The 16,514-nt window shown below is 34.7% G+C and overlaps 1 protein-coding gene across 1 annotated transcript in view; it reads right to left on the minus strand.

Moving 5' to 3' along the window:
• LOC113225973 (glucose dehydrogenase [FAD, quinone]-like) overlaps window positions 1-12,404 on the minus strand; it is a 35,198-nt gene extending 22,794 nt beyond the window's left edge. The window contains exons 1-2 of the mRNA XM_026458465.1: window positions 12,366-12,404; window positions 6,504-6,555 (exon numbers count right to left, since the gene is read on the minus strand). Of these exons, the coding sequence (XP_026314250.1) occupies window positions 6,504-6,533 (30 nt within the window). The 5' untranslated portion in view covers window positions 6,534-6,555; window positions 12,366-12,404. The remainder of the gene's footprint in view (window positions 1-6,503; window positions 6,556-12,365) is intronic.
• Between the last annotated feature and the right edge of the window lie 4,110 nt (window positions 12,405-16,514).

Consider the following 16,514-nt stretch of genomic DNA (forward strand, 5'->3'; position numbering starts at 1 on the left):
TATTTTTATGTATTTCATATTATTATTTTTTATGTAGAGTAATTTCACATAAAAAATAATTGAATATCAATTCAATAAAAAGTTTAAATACAGTGAATAGCGACATCTCTAGCTGGGGCTGGCATCTGTAAAGGTATATAACTGGGTGACGAAATACTATCATAGATTTCTCATAGATGACGTTACGGCTAAAAAGTCGTTGAAAACCAAATACAAAGATACGACAACAAGTACATAGATAGCAGTGGGTCCTATGAAAAACTGGGTTGATGATGACCTCTACGTACACAAATTACACCAGGAAAACAACTTTAATAGCATTTGCTTGATACCTTTTTTCATTAACAAACGATCGCATTCTATTGTTACTATACCGCAACAAAGAATCAAATGCGTAATTGGTATTAATGACATTAAATCATTTGCAATCGACATTCCATTGACAATCGTGATATAATTGACGAAAAAACTTACGTATATGTACTCGTATTGTTATTATTTATTGCATTTGTCTAAGTGGAATCTGTCTGTTGCAATATAAATAGATCTCTATTCAGGTAAACAATGCCTATTATGTGTCTTTCAAGTTCATGATCAAATGTGAACACTGTTTGCGATAGACGAATGCCCCTTAAGCTAAAGAGGAAAATATACAACCGTGATTAGACCTGTCGTACTCTATGGATCAGGATGTTGGGCGACGAAAAGCGAGGATCAACGAACTAACTTGAGATGAATGTGTGGAGTGGATATGTCGAGTGGATAGATTTGGGAAGGCCTTTAATAACGAAGATGTCCTACAATTTGAATGGGGTTTGACTATAAATAGGAAACAAAATGATCATCGCTAGTTTGTAGGTTTTACCACAAGATAAGACGCAGTACTAACGTGATAAGAAACTTGTAACAAGTGGCAGTCATTTGGGGAATGAAAATTAGGTAATTAACTTCTTTACAGGCCTATGTAATTCTTTATAGATGCTATAAATTCCATTTATCGCAAAAGATACATTTAAGCAAACTGCAAAATTACCTATACAACACCAGTAAGTAATTTGCTAACCGCTGGGCCTGACATGGATGCCATTGTGCGATACTTTGCAAAACCGATACGGCTGTAAATGCTCTGTTTTTATGTTTTTCTTTTTTATTTTAAAATTTCATTAACACTTACTTCTCCAAGATTTTATTGTTTTATTTTTTTTTACTAATACTTTTCTATGGATCTAAGTTGAAAATAAAGATAGATAGGTAGATAAATGTACAAATTTATTTTTTACGTCCACTGTGTCGCCACCTCTGAAGTCCTGGGTTCGATCCCCGGCCGAGTCAATGTAGAATAACTAACTTTTCTATATTGTCTGGGGTCTAAGTGTTTGTGGTGCCATCGTTGTTTTTAATTTCCGTAACACAAGTGCTTCAGTTACTTACTTTCGAATCGGAGCAACGTATGTTGTCCAATTTTTATTGTTTACACACAAAAACCAAACAGCGTGTAAGACGCATTGTGCATTGTAAACTTATTTTATTTATTTTCTTTTTTAATTAATCAAGTCAGCCATAAATTTACCTTACGTTACCTGAATAAATTATTTTTCTATAGCTAGAGATGATAAATTAGTACATAATAAAAACATAATGACGGGAAAAACAACTTCGTGCTCTATAATAATAATTATAGTGAGTCCCGATTAACCGCGAATGTGTAATTTAGTCACGAGTTATACGTTAGTTGAATTATTTATAAGCATTATAACTCCATCACACTGGAATAGGCTGAACTTACGATTATTCACACATGTTTATCTATTCCGGTTACTTTTGACTTGGCCTTTTTTAAGGAAATAACTAGTGATCGTGGTAGTCTCCTTACAAGCTGTGTGGGGTGGCGCTCCTTTTCTGGTAATCACACAACAGGACTGTGTTGGGATAAGGGGGAACCAGCTAAACCAGGGGAGTAGACGCGAAAAAACTGTTGCACTATATTTAAACATTTGCCGTTTGAAAATAAAATATATATTTACTCTTACTGTAAAATAAGCTCTACGTAAATAAGCCCTGACTGGGAGAGAAAATTTCATTAAATTATACTAATAACTTAGTAAAAATGAAAATTTTTCCAAAGTTTGTGATTTTTTAAATCGAGGTAATTAAAGTCAATCGTATTTTGAGGTTTGAAGTCTATCTTTTGTTTTCGTTATCAATTAAGATAAAAAAGTACGCCGAAGCTCACGAACATAGACTACATCAACACGTGAACATAGAGGCTATACAGCTGTTAGATAATACAAATATAGTGCGTAGACTACATAGAACCAAACCTTTTGAATTAGTGTACTTAATTATAGTGAATAAAGATAATATTAGTGCCAGTGTTAACTAGACTATGAACACTTAAACAAAATGTCTTCCCTTTACTTAATTAATGTAAAAGACATTTTGTCAGTAATAATAATAACGCACACACTCAACATAGCCCCGCACTAGGGAAACCCTGTGTCGCGGATGCCATGGACACACATATAGACAACCACAAATTACACCCAAACTCACGAGAGAAATAAATGTAGGCCCATACAAATATTTCACCCGGCCCGGGAATCGAGCCTGGGACCTCTGCGTACCATGGTAATGGTTTGGCCACTTGAACGAAAAACGAACTATGTGAAAACACGTATGCGGGGTTTTCATTCTAAGGCGACGATTTGCAAACCGATTTCGAATTCTCATTCCCATTCAAATTTGAAAAAAATATTCCACCTGTATGGGTTGCAAATTAGGGGTGAATCCCGTTTATTGGATTTCACCCACTTTCAGTTAGCTTTTAAGGCCGTTTTTTTATGAAAAAGTTCAAATTAAATCACACGTAGGCAGTTTTGGACAATTTCTTTATATAAGTTACTTTTATTTTAGGAAATTATGTTAAATTAAAATTGCTTATGAGTCTTGTAAAATGGCTAGATTGCAATTAGTTATAATGTTTTGTTTTGCTTTATAAGACTTTAAAAAATAATTGAATTGATTTTATTTCAATTTGTATTTTTTAATGTCGAAAAACCGTTTACGTGTGGTCGAAATACGACATCTATTTTGGGTCTCACTTCATCTTAAGATCATTTATTCCACGGCTGATAACGCAGTTACAATATTAAGAATTCTTGCTAAGTTTCTTCCGGTTGTTACGATTTTCCATCAAAAGAACCTTATGAAAGTTTGCGGAATCGAATACCGTATTAAATGATTTTCATGTCGAAGCTATGATTTGGAAATATAAAATTTGTAGCGACGGCTGCATATTGAAATGAAACTATTTTTTCCGAATGTATTCCAAAAAATACTTGGAGTTTGTTAGGAATTTTAATTCTTTCATCTTACTTTTGTTTCTTCACATATAAAGTACTTATGCCCTTCAGTCGCGCATTATTACACAACGTGAGCATCCATTTAAGTATTTTCTTCTTCACGAAGTAGTTATATTACGTACTTCTATGCTTCTTGTTATAACTGCCTCCGTTATATGCTCATGATCTGTTTTGTAGAAAAATTATTACATTCGTCATAATTATCTTCGCCCTAACGAGTGCGTAAATCAATAGTCACTGGAAAATTATCTTATTGTCCCTGATCTCCGGGAAACTTTATTACAGGTCAACATGATTTCGTACATGATACAAAAAAATTTTTTTTTTTTCACCTCACTAACTCAGAAAGGCTTTCTTTCTCTTTAGAAATTTGCGCGCAAAAGCGTTTTTTGGGCGCTAGCGTGGAAAAGGTTTTCGAAATTCGAACTTGACGATGTACTGTGGTGCACCTAACTTTTTCTTTCGATGAAAAAAATAAGATGATGACCCGTTCAATTACGCGATTAGTCGTACATTACTTAGTTAGATAATATAAATCCGTTGGTATATTTTATTCCTATTATTGTTGACATTAAATTGACAAAGATAAATAATTGTGTTTATGAAATTATTTTAATTCGTCGAGGAACTAAAATAATTTCAATAATCACTTAAATACACAAAATAAAAGTACAAGCAAGAATAAAAATTGATGAAATGTAAATTCAGAACGCATCCAAAGATAAAGTTTATCTTTTAATTGAAAAAACTGATGCTGTATTGTTCAACTGTTTTTCTTTCATTTATCTTTTTCCTCGCTATAGTGAGGTGAAAAGTTGTGTGTTTCGCTCGGCAGCAAAGTTGTTTTGCGTCTTGTGGCTTGTAAACCTCGCTACGCTCGGGAATCCTAACTTCCTTTGCTTGTTCAGGCTGCAATACAAGCACTCGCGTCAAACAACAACTTTGCAGCCTTGCATAACAAATAACTATTACGTAGTTGATAATACTTTTCAGTTTTCACCGACTTCAAAAAAGGGGAAGATTCTACTGTTATGTTTTTGATTCATCGCTTTGTAAATTAAAACAAAATCAGTAATCATATTTTCCAGCTATCTGCGCAGCTCTACCGCTCTGATACAAACATTTCACCATTCTTGACAGACTTAAAAAATTAGGAGGTTTTCAATTCGGTTATATATATTTTTTTGTGTGTATGTTACGGGATCACTCCGAAATTTTTGAACCGATTTCGATGGTTCTCTTTTTCTTGGTAACGGGGTGGTACCTAAGTTGTGGTCCCATTCAAATCCGGTTTATTGGACTTCACCCACTTTCCGTTAGCCGATTTAAATTAAACTTGTCAAATAGATTAGATGTCAAATAGATTCCACAAACTTTTGAATTTGGCTTACCCAGTTGTTATTTTCTAGAAACAGGTACCGGTAGTGCATACCTAACATGACCATACGTCCCACTTTGAGCGGGACTGTTCCGCTTTTAAGTTCCGTGTCCCGCTCTCTCTAAAATACTATAAATGCCCCGCTTTGACAACAGCACACGTGACAATAATTTTTTTTTTCTTTAAATGGCGCGAAAGCGAAAAATATCTAAAGCCAGCACATTGGACGACACAAAATTAGTTCGTTCTTAAAATTTTTATGATCATTAAACGTTCTTAATCTTCCTCGTTTTCAATTATTTTAATCGTTACGCATTTCGTAACTATCACAAACATGTGTTTAATTTATTTTATTGTATTTAACTGCCTCAGTGGCCGAACGGTTATAATACTGGACTGCCACGCAGAGGTCCCGGCTCCCGGGTCGGGAGAAATATTACAAATTCATCCAAACGTGAGTTTGTTTATGTCCATGGCACCCGCGACACATGGTTACTCTACTGTGGGGCTATGAGTGTTACATATTTGTTACTTTAAAACAATAATAAATTTACAGACGTCCCGCTCTGAGGGAAAAAAAAATTTGGTCACGTTAAGCATACCACGAATATTCGTAACCGTTAGGAAGGAGGAAGCTAAGCGCTTCGTGCGTATTGAACTTCAATGACACAGGATGGGGTGTTCCGGTCTCTCTAGTCGACTGAAGGAGGAACGATGAGGTGAGAACTAACTCGTAAAATTTTTATAAGAGAGAAAATCGACAAGCAGGCCTCTTTCCTGCTCTGGTCGAAATTCCACAAGAGAGACGTTGCAAATAAATACGCACTCGCAATGCAATTTACGTGCAATCATGCCGACTACTTTCTGACTACATCCTAAGAGCTATTCCGTTACGATTAAATCTACGCACTTAGTATGTTAAGTTACTTAAGTGCCAGTAAACAGTAAAAAAATGTTATAAGAAAATCGGACCAACGTTAGGGTCAAAGTAGAGTTCAGACATTTGCTATTATTTACAGTAGCAAATCTTTTAATGCGTAATTTTCAAGGCGGTTAGTATCCATTTTCAAAGAATGTTATTGTTTATTAGAAGTGCAGTAACATTTTATATTGCCTACAGATACCAACACGTCTATAATAATGATGATATAGATGACAACAATTCTTACCCTTGGTATAATAAAGACACATGTGATCATAAGTAAAAAAGTGCTTATAATATTCATAGTATAAATATTTCGGATCTGTCAAACGCATGCTTTTATCACACGGAAAGTCATAAAAATAATATGAACTAAAAGAAACATTTCTTTTTATAATTCAAGTGACGGGACGAACGAAGTCGTGCGCGTGATGGTAAGCTACAAAAGCCTGTCCATAACAGTTGCAGTGCCACTCAGACGTTTAAATCACAGAGATCTAGAAGGCACCGCACCTGTCACTCTGAGACATAAGTTCTCCCACCCTTCAAAACCTTTGGCGACATGAATTGGTAAGGTGGCAGTACTTTCCTGGACGAATTCTTTCACAAGGAGTTCTACTGCTACTACAAATAACGCATAAGTGAGCTTTTAAGTCTCCTATTTAATAAGCATGAAAGTTAGTGACTAATTTTGTTTCTACAAATCTTTACACATCTCTCCTGGAATGTTGTCATTTTACAGATGTGGCCTTATTACACCAAGGGTGCGAAATGGAATGAAAATGCTTGCATATTTTTCGTTTTAATTATTTTTTAGTTACGTAATAATTATTTTACTTACCTCTGGTGATCTGATGAGAGGTATCGACATCCTTACTAATTCATATGATTATCTGAAAAGGAAATCGATATTAATAACAAGAAAAACCAATCATTTATAAATCTTTTGGTTTATATATGTACATTACAGGCGGTAAGCAACGCGCCTTTTCATAGCACTTCCATTGCCACTCAGAGCTTTAAATTGCAAAGAGAACAATGCCACGCCCGTCAGCATGAGACTTAAGTTCTTAAGTCCCATGTGTCTGTAATTTCACCAACACCGCATGCTCCCAATCACTTCGCTTGGCGGCAGAAATAGGTAAGGTGGTAGAATTTCCCTGGAGGTACTCTTTCACAAGGAACTTTACTGCTACTAAGTACATCAATAACTCGTTCTTGATAAAATTTTTCGCCTTTTCTTTCCCGAACTATCGATAATTTTTCTTCTAATTCTTTGTAAGAATGGAAATGATTCAGAAAAGATCTAGTTACCTAATATTTAGTAGCAGTAGAGCTCCTTGTGAAAGAGTTCGTCCAAGATAGTATTGCCACCTTACCTATATCTGCCACCAAGCAGTAATGTCAGCATTACTGTGTTCCTGTTTTGAAGGGTAAGGGTGCTGGTGAAATTACTGGCACATTGGACTTGTCAACTTATGTCTCAATGAGGGTGTAGTGGCAGTGCCCCACTTTGCGATTCAAAGCCCTGAATGGCACTGCAACTGTTACGGACAGCTTGTTCGTCCCGTCATTAATATTATTTAAAAAAATTGCTATTATAACAAACGATTCTGTAAATGACGTAGACTCTTCCTTGTAACTATGTAAGAAAATCGTATAAGACTGGTTAAAAGCAAAATACTACTGTGAAATTGAAGATTTTATATCTGTTGTTACATAATACGTAATATTAATAATAGCTAAGATGCTAGCTAATATAATTAAGTATTCATGTTTTATTATAATTTATTAATAATGAACAAAACACGTTGACTAATCATCAAGCTATAATCACCGATTTGGATACCTGAGATACCTACAAGTAAACAATTTTTCTTAGTTTAGATATCACCTAGATTACCTTACACTACTAACCTTAATTGAAGTTATATACAAACATACAACCAAAAACTGTTTGTAATAGTCTGCGCATATATGTACATAAAAGGTTATTGTTCTTGTATTTAGGCTAAGTTTTTATGCAGAATAAATTTATCTTATCATAGATAACCAGACGCATGAGCTGTTCGTCCCATCATTAAAAAAAACATTAATAGTCTCAAATAGGTAATTTTATATGACACCAGGCGCACACCTACTTACAGGTATTATTATATATATAGGTATTATGCCCTAGGTTTGTATACTTAAAGTAGGTATTATACGATTTCGTGTTTCACAACAATATGTATGTACAGTTCTTGGAATACATTATCTGTTTAGTATTCTCGTGTTTTACTAAGCACTCCCAACCAATACAAAAAGTACCGTTACGATGTTTTCTTCTAACTACTATTGTATACTTTACAACTTTCGAACTTGTTTTTCTATATTTTAACATTTTGATAGCTTTGTAGCGGTGCTAGAGCATTAAAAAGATGAGGTGTATCTAGCGCTCAAAGTCGGCGAATCGCTCAACAGCCCAATGTTATCACATGAATGGGTACACAAGTGAAAGCTCGGTGTCTTAATCACAACAATATAAAGCACATTATAAGTACAGTTCATTTAGTAGAGTATCTGAGTATGAATTTCTTTATGGTGCGACTATACATACATACAAAATAAACAACTAAATATAAACGGAACTCGTCTCATCGTAGACGCTACCTTTGCTCCAAAATTATACAACAACGTAAAATATAAAAATAATCTTAAATAATCAAATTACTTAACATAATTGATTCTCATTTAGAATTCAATCACCCATTTTTATAGAAGTACAAATGTTTCCAAAATTGTCGGAGAGTCATTATTATGAAAAAAAGGAAGAAAAAGTCATACAACTATGCGAAATTCTATTTTAAAAAACAGTCCACCAAACCAAACACCAAAGTCTCATTAAAGCGGTTTTTATTTGGGATAATAAGTTGTAATTGGCGTACCTAAAAAAACGTATAAAAACTCCATAAAACGATATTTATATTATTTTATTACTATTTTAAAATTTAAATTTACATATACAGTTTTTACATTAATTAATTTTTAGTTGAAGTATATTACGTTTTGAGCTTCTTAATTCTTTGTGATCTGATCAATAAATAAATAATTGTTCTATTAAAGAACGATTCAAAAAGCCTTTGGTGGAAAATGCAATTTCTAGTTGCTTACTAATTGTTTTACTTAGACTTTACTATAATTTATAGAAGACTATATAACACTCAATTTGTTTATTACCAAAACTGTTATTATATATAATTACAGCATTTGATCTTTCTACCGTAGAAAACTCATCGAGTATATCCAGAAATAGAGACGAAATGTCATTTAATTTGTTTGAAAACTATTATGTCATATCATTACGGTGACAACTGCGCTTCCATTGGCCAGCACGAACTCAAAACAATTGACAGGTGTCGTCAATAATTTCACTTCAAATCGGCCAGTTTAACTTGAGCTTTTTTTTTTTTGCTACAACGGACAAAAATTGCAAAATTACATATTTAATATTTAATTACCGATGAAATGTGATTCCGTTTGTTTTGTAATTAGATGTTTTGCTGTATTGTTGCTAGCAACCTCGTAAATTACTTCACAATTTTGTATGGCAAATTATACAGCGCCCCTAGCGGTCACAAGAAGAAACAACTTATACAAACTTTTTACGCGGTCGCTAGCGATTACTGTGACTGTAATCTCATGTTAGAGGCAGATGTGTAGAAAACATGTAGGGATCAATTCACGTGTGAGGAAAATAATGTCTCAGCAGAGTAATTCCGAAAACGACGATTGGGGATAGTAGAGAACGGGATATATAACAGGCATGGTCCTATGAAAACAAGGCAGAGTGGTCACATCCTCTGTCGACATGGGAAAAATTTACATTAATTTGATCGATTAAGCTTCGAATGCAATCGATAAAAATACGGAGAGATTTCAATAATGTATGATTGAAACCGCATTTTCTTATATATTCATCATCAAACTTAGAGTTATACTCTTGTCGGTGCTAGAAAAAGTGTTTAATATACCTTTGACTTTGATAGTACACTAAGGACGTTTGTGAACTACGTCCGATTCGTATCAGGGGGTCTACTCTCGAGCTCCATCTGACATCCGTCCGAAACAATTACTGTCAAATAAGCAATACTCGACCAAATGAAAAAACGCGTGATGCGAATGAAGCTTAATACTTGATACCTGTACCTTGAAGCAGAGGCCGTAGATTTGAATCCGGACTCTGAGTTTCTCAGAACTTAAGTGCGAAATTTCATTTGAAATTTACCATGAGCTTTTTCGGTCGGAGAAAATTCACAACCTTCGGAAAACGTGTCTCAAAAAGTCCCCAGACCGCAATGGGTCAGCGTGGAGGACTATGACCTTAAACCCTCGCCTGAGAGAACCCGTACCCAGCAGTGGGGCGTGAAAATAAAATTAGTAGATGATGTGGAGAAATATAGATTTTAAAAATAATACCCCAAGACTTAACGCGACTAAACTTTAATAATAGGCAATTTGGAAATAATCGAAGGATTTTTTTCTAAGTGTTACAACAAACTAGTGGAGTAAAAATAATTGAATATCAATTTAATAACAAAAAAATAGTTTAAAGAAAAACCAAAAACTTATCTCTTTCAAATATAATATCAGCCTATATCAACAATTGTAATGATTTGTATTTGAAAGTAACACAGGGTCATCTATTATATTATTTACATTTGTTACCTAAAATAAAATGATTAGTGTGGAATATCGACAACCGCTGCGGACGAAGGTTTAGTGCCCTACAATGAATAACGAACCATAAAACTGAAGCGATAAATTTTAATTATTGTTTAGTAAAATTCTATTTATGAAGTAGGTTTGTGCGATTGTTATACATAGGGAATGAAACTACTTTTAACCGACTTCAAAATAGGAGTAGTTTCTCAATCCGACTGTATTTTTTTGTATAATAATAATAATATTTAATGACGGGACGAACAAGTCCATAACGTTGCAGTGCCACTCAGAGCTTTAAATCGCAAAGGTCTGAGGGACACTGCCACTGCGCCCGTCACCCTGAAACATAAGTTGGCAAGTCCCATGTGCCTGTAATTTCACCAGCACCCTTACCCTTCGAAACTGGAACATACTACCTGACCATACGACATTACTACCTGGCGGTAGAAATAGGTAAGGTGGCAGTATTATCTTGGATGAACTCTTTCACACGGAGCTCTTCTGCTACTATGTATGTATTTATGCGATAACTCTCTCTCTATTTGTGAACCAATTTTGATGATTTCTCTTTTGTTGGAAAGAGGGAACCTCCGTATCCATCTCATTTAAATTTGAAAAAATATTCCACCTGTAAGGGTGGCTAATTAGGAACAACGAATCCAGTTTCGCGCACTTTCTGGACACCAATTTCAATAAAACTTGGCAAATAGATGTAACTGCACGAACTTTTAAGGTCGTTTTTTTATTAAGAAATTACAACTATTTCAGATCTGAACGTATGTTTGTTGTTTTTAAACAAACCTAATTCGCGGGTTCTATGTTGGTGGATGAAAAATGACATGTAATAATTATAACTTATTTGACATTTTGTAATTAAAACTATACCGTGAAAATAATTTCATTAAGAAAATTGTATGCCATAAAATTGGCAATATGTACTGACACAACAATGTTATATAAGACCTAGACCTAGACCTACGTACACAATAAATGATTTGATTTCATTCTTTTTTTCATTCAACGATCTTAAAACTAACTGAAAGTGGATGAAATCCACTAAAACGGATTCATCCTCTAATTTGCAACCCTCAGAGGTGGAATATTTTCTTCAAATTTGAATGGGAATGAGAATCATCGAAATCGGTTTACTAATCGTCGTCTTAGAATGAAAACTTCGCATACGCGTTTTTACATAGTTCGATTTTGCTGATTTTAGTTGAAGAAAAAATTATGAACTTCTTGTTCAAATATCAACTGCCTCGGCGGCCGAACGGTTAACATAACTGCCACGCAGAGGTCCCAGGTTCGATTCCCGGGTCGGAAGAAATATTTGTATGGCCTACATTTATTTCTCTCGTGTGTCCATGGCACCCGCGACACAGGGTTACCCTAATGCGGGTGTGTTGTATGTTGAGTGTGTGCGTTATTATTATTATTTATTATATACAACGACTGTGAACTGGCAATCGGTACTATCTCAATTTTGACTACTTCACAGGACGAAGGAAAAAATTGTTAGAGTCATTTATATAACATCTGATTTATTACATAAAAATACGTACTTTTTAAATATTTTTATTACACATACACTACATATTTTTATTTAAGAAACCAGATAGATATTTCGAGATTAAGTTTTTGCGATTGTTTGACATAGGAAGTGAAAGTATTTTTTCGGACCTAAAATGCCAATATTTGGTTTTTTCAAGCTAACTACCCTTTCGGGCCACAGGACTATACAATTAATTTCAAAATTGTATTTACTCTTCTTAAGTACTTTGCAAAGTACCTAGAGACTGAATCGAAAATTAATCACTCTTACTTAACTAAGTAATTAGAATGTTCTATTACTTAAACATTAATATATTTGTTTAAGAATATTACCTATATTAAGTACGCTTAATGACAAATTGTATATGCAATTTAAACAAATAATATTCAAATAACCTACTTTGTTGTGTAGATTTTAAAATACGACATATAGATACAAAAAATATACCTTTATAACAATAAAAATCACACCACAATCACAGGCACTTAAAAAAAATATAAAATTTAACTGTGGACACGCGCGCACCGTGCGATGCGCAAGAGACGACACGGAATGTGCGATCGTCACTTGTTTATATGGAGATGACCTGATCGCTTTAGAGTAGATACTACCTAAGATCAAATTCAAAGATTTCCCGTACTAATACGGTTCGTTTTGTTTGGGTCGTGTTTCAGGAACACTGGCTTTATTTCAAATTTTTGTTTTACAAACGAAATTAAAACCATTTGAAAAATGTATATATCGTATAGTATACGTGTTCGAATTTACTTCAGTTGATATAAAAAAATCATGGTATATGTAAAGTACCTATACAGTGGTTTTCTTGTAATAATATAATAACGCACACACTCAACATAGCCCCGCACTAGGGAAACCCTGTGTCGCGGGTGCCATGGACACACACATAGACAAACACAAATTACACCCAAACTCACGAGAGAAATAAATGTAGGTCATACAAATATTTCGCCCGGCCCGGGAATCGAACCTGGGACCTCTGCGTGGCAGTCCGGCATGGTAACCGTTCGGCCACAGAGGCAGTGTAAAATTGTGTTTTTTTCTAAAGTGAAAATTTTTAGGAATCGTGTTTTCACACCATATAGTACTACTTCGTTGACATGTATCCCGCTCAAGACCGTAATAGGGATTACGGAGAGACTGAAAAACAGCGCTGCGCGGTCTTATCGCCGTGCCAGCATAAGCTGAGCCTCTGCTTTTTGTCTCAAATTTATTTATTTTGTTGTATTTGATTAATTAGTAGTAGTAGTAGTAGTTTAAGGAAGAAAATGTTACGAGACAATAAATTATGTTTTATTATTATTATTATTATTACTTACTTGGTGTAACGGGCTGGTGTCCGCAACTCGACGTCAAGGCGCCTATTTTGCGTGTGCACCATATAGTAATCAGTGCATATCCTTAATTTTACTTGACAATTTTCCAAAGTGATTTATTCACTTCTCTTTCATTGTTATGCGGAACCAACCAATGCCATTTGAGTTTTTTATAGACACTTACATCAGACAGCGTCGCTTATTTATTCAGGTGCAACTCGTTGTCAACTGTTAATACATTTCAAATTCGCAAATAACCGAAATTTTGTCAAGCGTATCTAAAATATAATCTAACTGACTCGGTGGCCGAACGGTTACCACGCCGGACTGCCACGCAGAGGTCCCAGGTTCGATTCCCGGGGCGGGAGAAATATTTGTATGGCCTACATTTATTTCTCTCGTGAGTTTGGGTGTAATTTGTGGTTGTCTACGTGTGTGTCCATGGCACCCGCGACTCAGGGTTTTCCCTAGTACCGGGCTATGTTGAGTGTGTGCGTTATTATTAGTATTATTATTATATTAATATTTTGCATTAAATACAATGTAATTCATAGCGATTATTTATTTCTATTTCTAACTTATTTCCCACGAGGATGTCGCGGTCCCTCATTAGTTTATCTCTGACAAATCGCTAAAACGTTATGCTATGCGTTTATTACATTCTTGAAAAAAAAGGTGACATCATCTTTCTTTCAAATCGTCTTTATTTCATAGGTAAGCAAATTACACTTGAAATTTTCATATGAAAGAGTTCGTTCAGTGTAGTACTGCCATCATACCTATTTCCTCCGCCAAGCAGTAATTGTGAGCATTACTGCGTTCCGATTTAGAAGGCTAAGGGTGTTAGTGAAATTACAGGCACATGGGACTTGTTAACTTATGTCTCAGGGTGTCGAGCGCAGTGGCAGTGCCCCTCAGATCTTTGCGAGTTAAAGCATTGAATGGCATTGCAACTGCTATGGACAGGCGTGTCGCTCACCACCAGGCGCACGACTTATTCGTCCCGTCACGTGGCATTATAAAAAAACTGTGGTCTATTCTTGGTAAAGAAGATAAGATTAGAGTTCTATAGTCTATTTAAAATTAATTAAATATTATTATTTATATTTGAACTCCCATCATGTTGTAAAAAACTTTTCTGAAACCACCTATTCGTCAATTTAGCCGATGAATTGTTTTTGGGGAGGATAGAGACAATAGAAAGGACAAAAACTGTCTACAGCACATTTCATCAAGGTCGGTGTTGGGTGACGACACACTTTTTATTAGTATTGTATACGTAACGGATCAATGAATTTGGATTAAATGATGGCGGTGATCGTGTGATGGTGTGGATCGTATGGTGTGGCGTGTGTGTTTGTCTCGGATTCGAATATAAAAAACTTATCTAAATATATTGCCACTTTTAAAATGTACTAAAATATATATGAAGGTATTAAACATGTGCTAGCAGCCAAGACCTTGTAGTAATAAAATCACATTATTATATAATATCAAGTGACGGGACAAACAAGTCCTGCGCCTGACGATAAGCAACACCATATCCATAACAGTTGCAGTGCCACTCAGAGCTTTAAATCGCAAATATCTTGGGGTGATAAGAGACTGACTGCATGTATGCAGTCGTTATCGAAGACCTCGACTGCATGAAGTTGATAACGACTTCACGTATTAACTGCAAGTCGATCTCAATGCAGTTAATGCGTCCAGTCGTTATCGACTTCATGCAGTCATTATCAAGTACGCATTAACTGCAAACAAACAGTCAATCTGTTTGCAGCCTTAGAGATATTGCCAGTGCGCCCATCACCCTGAAACATAAATTGGCATGACCTATGTGACTGTAATTTCATTAACACCCTTTCCAAACCGGAACGCAGTAATGCTCCAAATTACAGCTTGATTAAACTCAAAATCGATATTTTTCAGGAAAGGCAAAAAACCATACTTGTATTGATTATTGGTTGTTCGCATTTATTATTAGTACTATTTATGATTTCTAACTTAAGGTATTCATCTAAGCTTTTGTTTGATGGGTATTCGTAAAAAATTCAATTATATTTTCTTTAAATTTTTTTTTTGAGTTGCGTCCTTGTTTATGGGTGCTTAACGTTAATAACACTATTTATGTTAACAAACTTTAAGACATAAAACAACTTATTCCCTTAACTGCGACTGTTCTATGGTTATAACAATACTTATGATTCTAACCACGTCGATAAAATATATAAAATCAGTAAAGGAATAAAACGACAAGTTTTCGTTTGTCATCTATTAACCAATAGCAACACGTCGCGGGAATGACCAATCGTGTCCAGTGGAACAAACGGAAAGCTCAGTTATACCTTTATGGACACTGTGGAATAAGGTAATAGTCGCTTTTAGTCCTACTTTTTTCCCCCGTCATTGTGGAACAATACGAAAAGTGTCTTTATGTAAAAATATATTTGCAGTTATTCGTTAAAACGCGTATGTATTTTTTGTGTTGAGAGCACTTGTACCTTTAGACTCTTAAAAAATGCCCGATAACTAAAGTTATGCCTTTAGAAACAGTGAGTTATGCCCTTAGTGCAATAAAAAAACGACGTTAGGAGACTACTAGAGAGGCGTCCTTTTGATATGTTATGTAATCGGACTCGCTGAAGCCAATGGTGCAATAAAAACAAAAGGGCTCTTATTCCGTTTTTCACCGGAGGCACTGATATTCATAATTGGTTTCTCGTAGTTCATATAAATTGTATGATTTTCATGTAATAAAAGCACTTTTGACGTATCACATCACTCACTTTGACGTAATTGTGTTTGAAGAAAAATTGATAGTAATTTTAAATTTATATATATTGTAAAAATACACAAGGTTTTATTGACACGTCATAGATTTGAAATAGAATTAAAAAATCAATTCCAATCATTTCCTACAACATTCCCCATTGCCATGCAGATATCACTGCCTAGCACATGTTACGATCTTTCAACACGCGTCAATGCTTTCTTACACGCTCGTCGGGTAGGGGAACTTGACCTAACCATTTTTTAGGACGTACTTAATTTGGTATATATGTATATGTATCATAATTATCTTTAGAGTAACATAAGTAGGCAAGTAAGTAAGTACATTATCTTTTTAGGAAAACCCACAGATATCTAATTATTTAATCTCTTAAAAATCTTGTGCAACAATTTACATATATTTATAAATAATACAAGTAGCGGTGGCTAATTGGTTATTCTTATTAAAAAAGCAACTGTAAATTTTTAAACA

Source organism: Hyposmocoma kahamanoa, unplaced genomic scaffold, assembly GCF_003589595.1.
Source record: "Hyposmocoma kahamanoa isolate Upper Pololo Valley unplaced genomic scaffold, ASM358959v1 180, whole genome shotgun sequence".
Taxonomy (NCBI): domain Eukaryota; kingdom Metazoa; phylum Arthropoda; class Insecta; order Lepidoptera; family Cosmopterigidae; genus Hyposmocoma; species Hyposmocoma kahamanoa.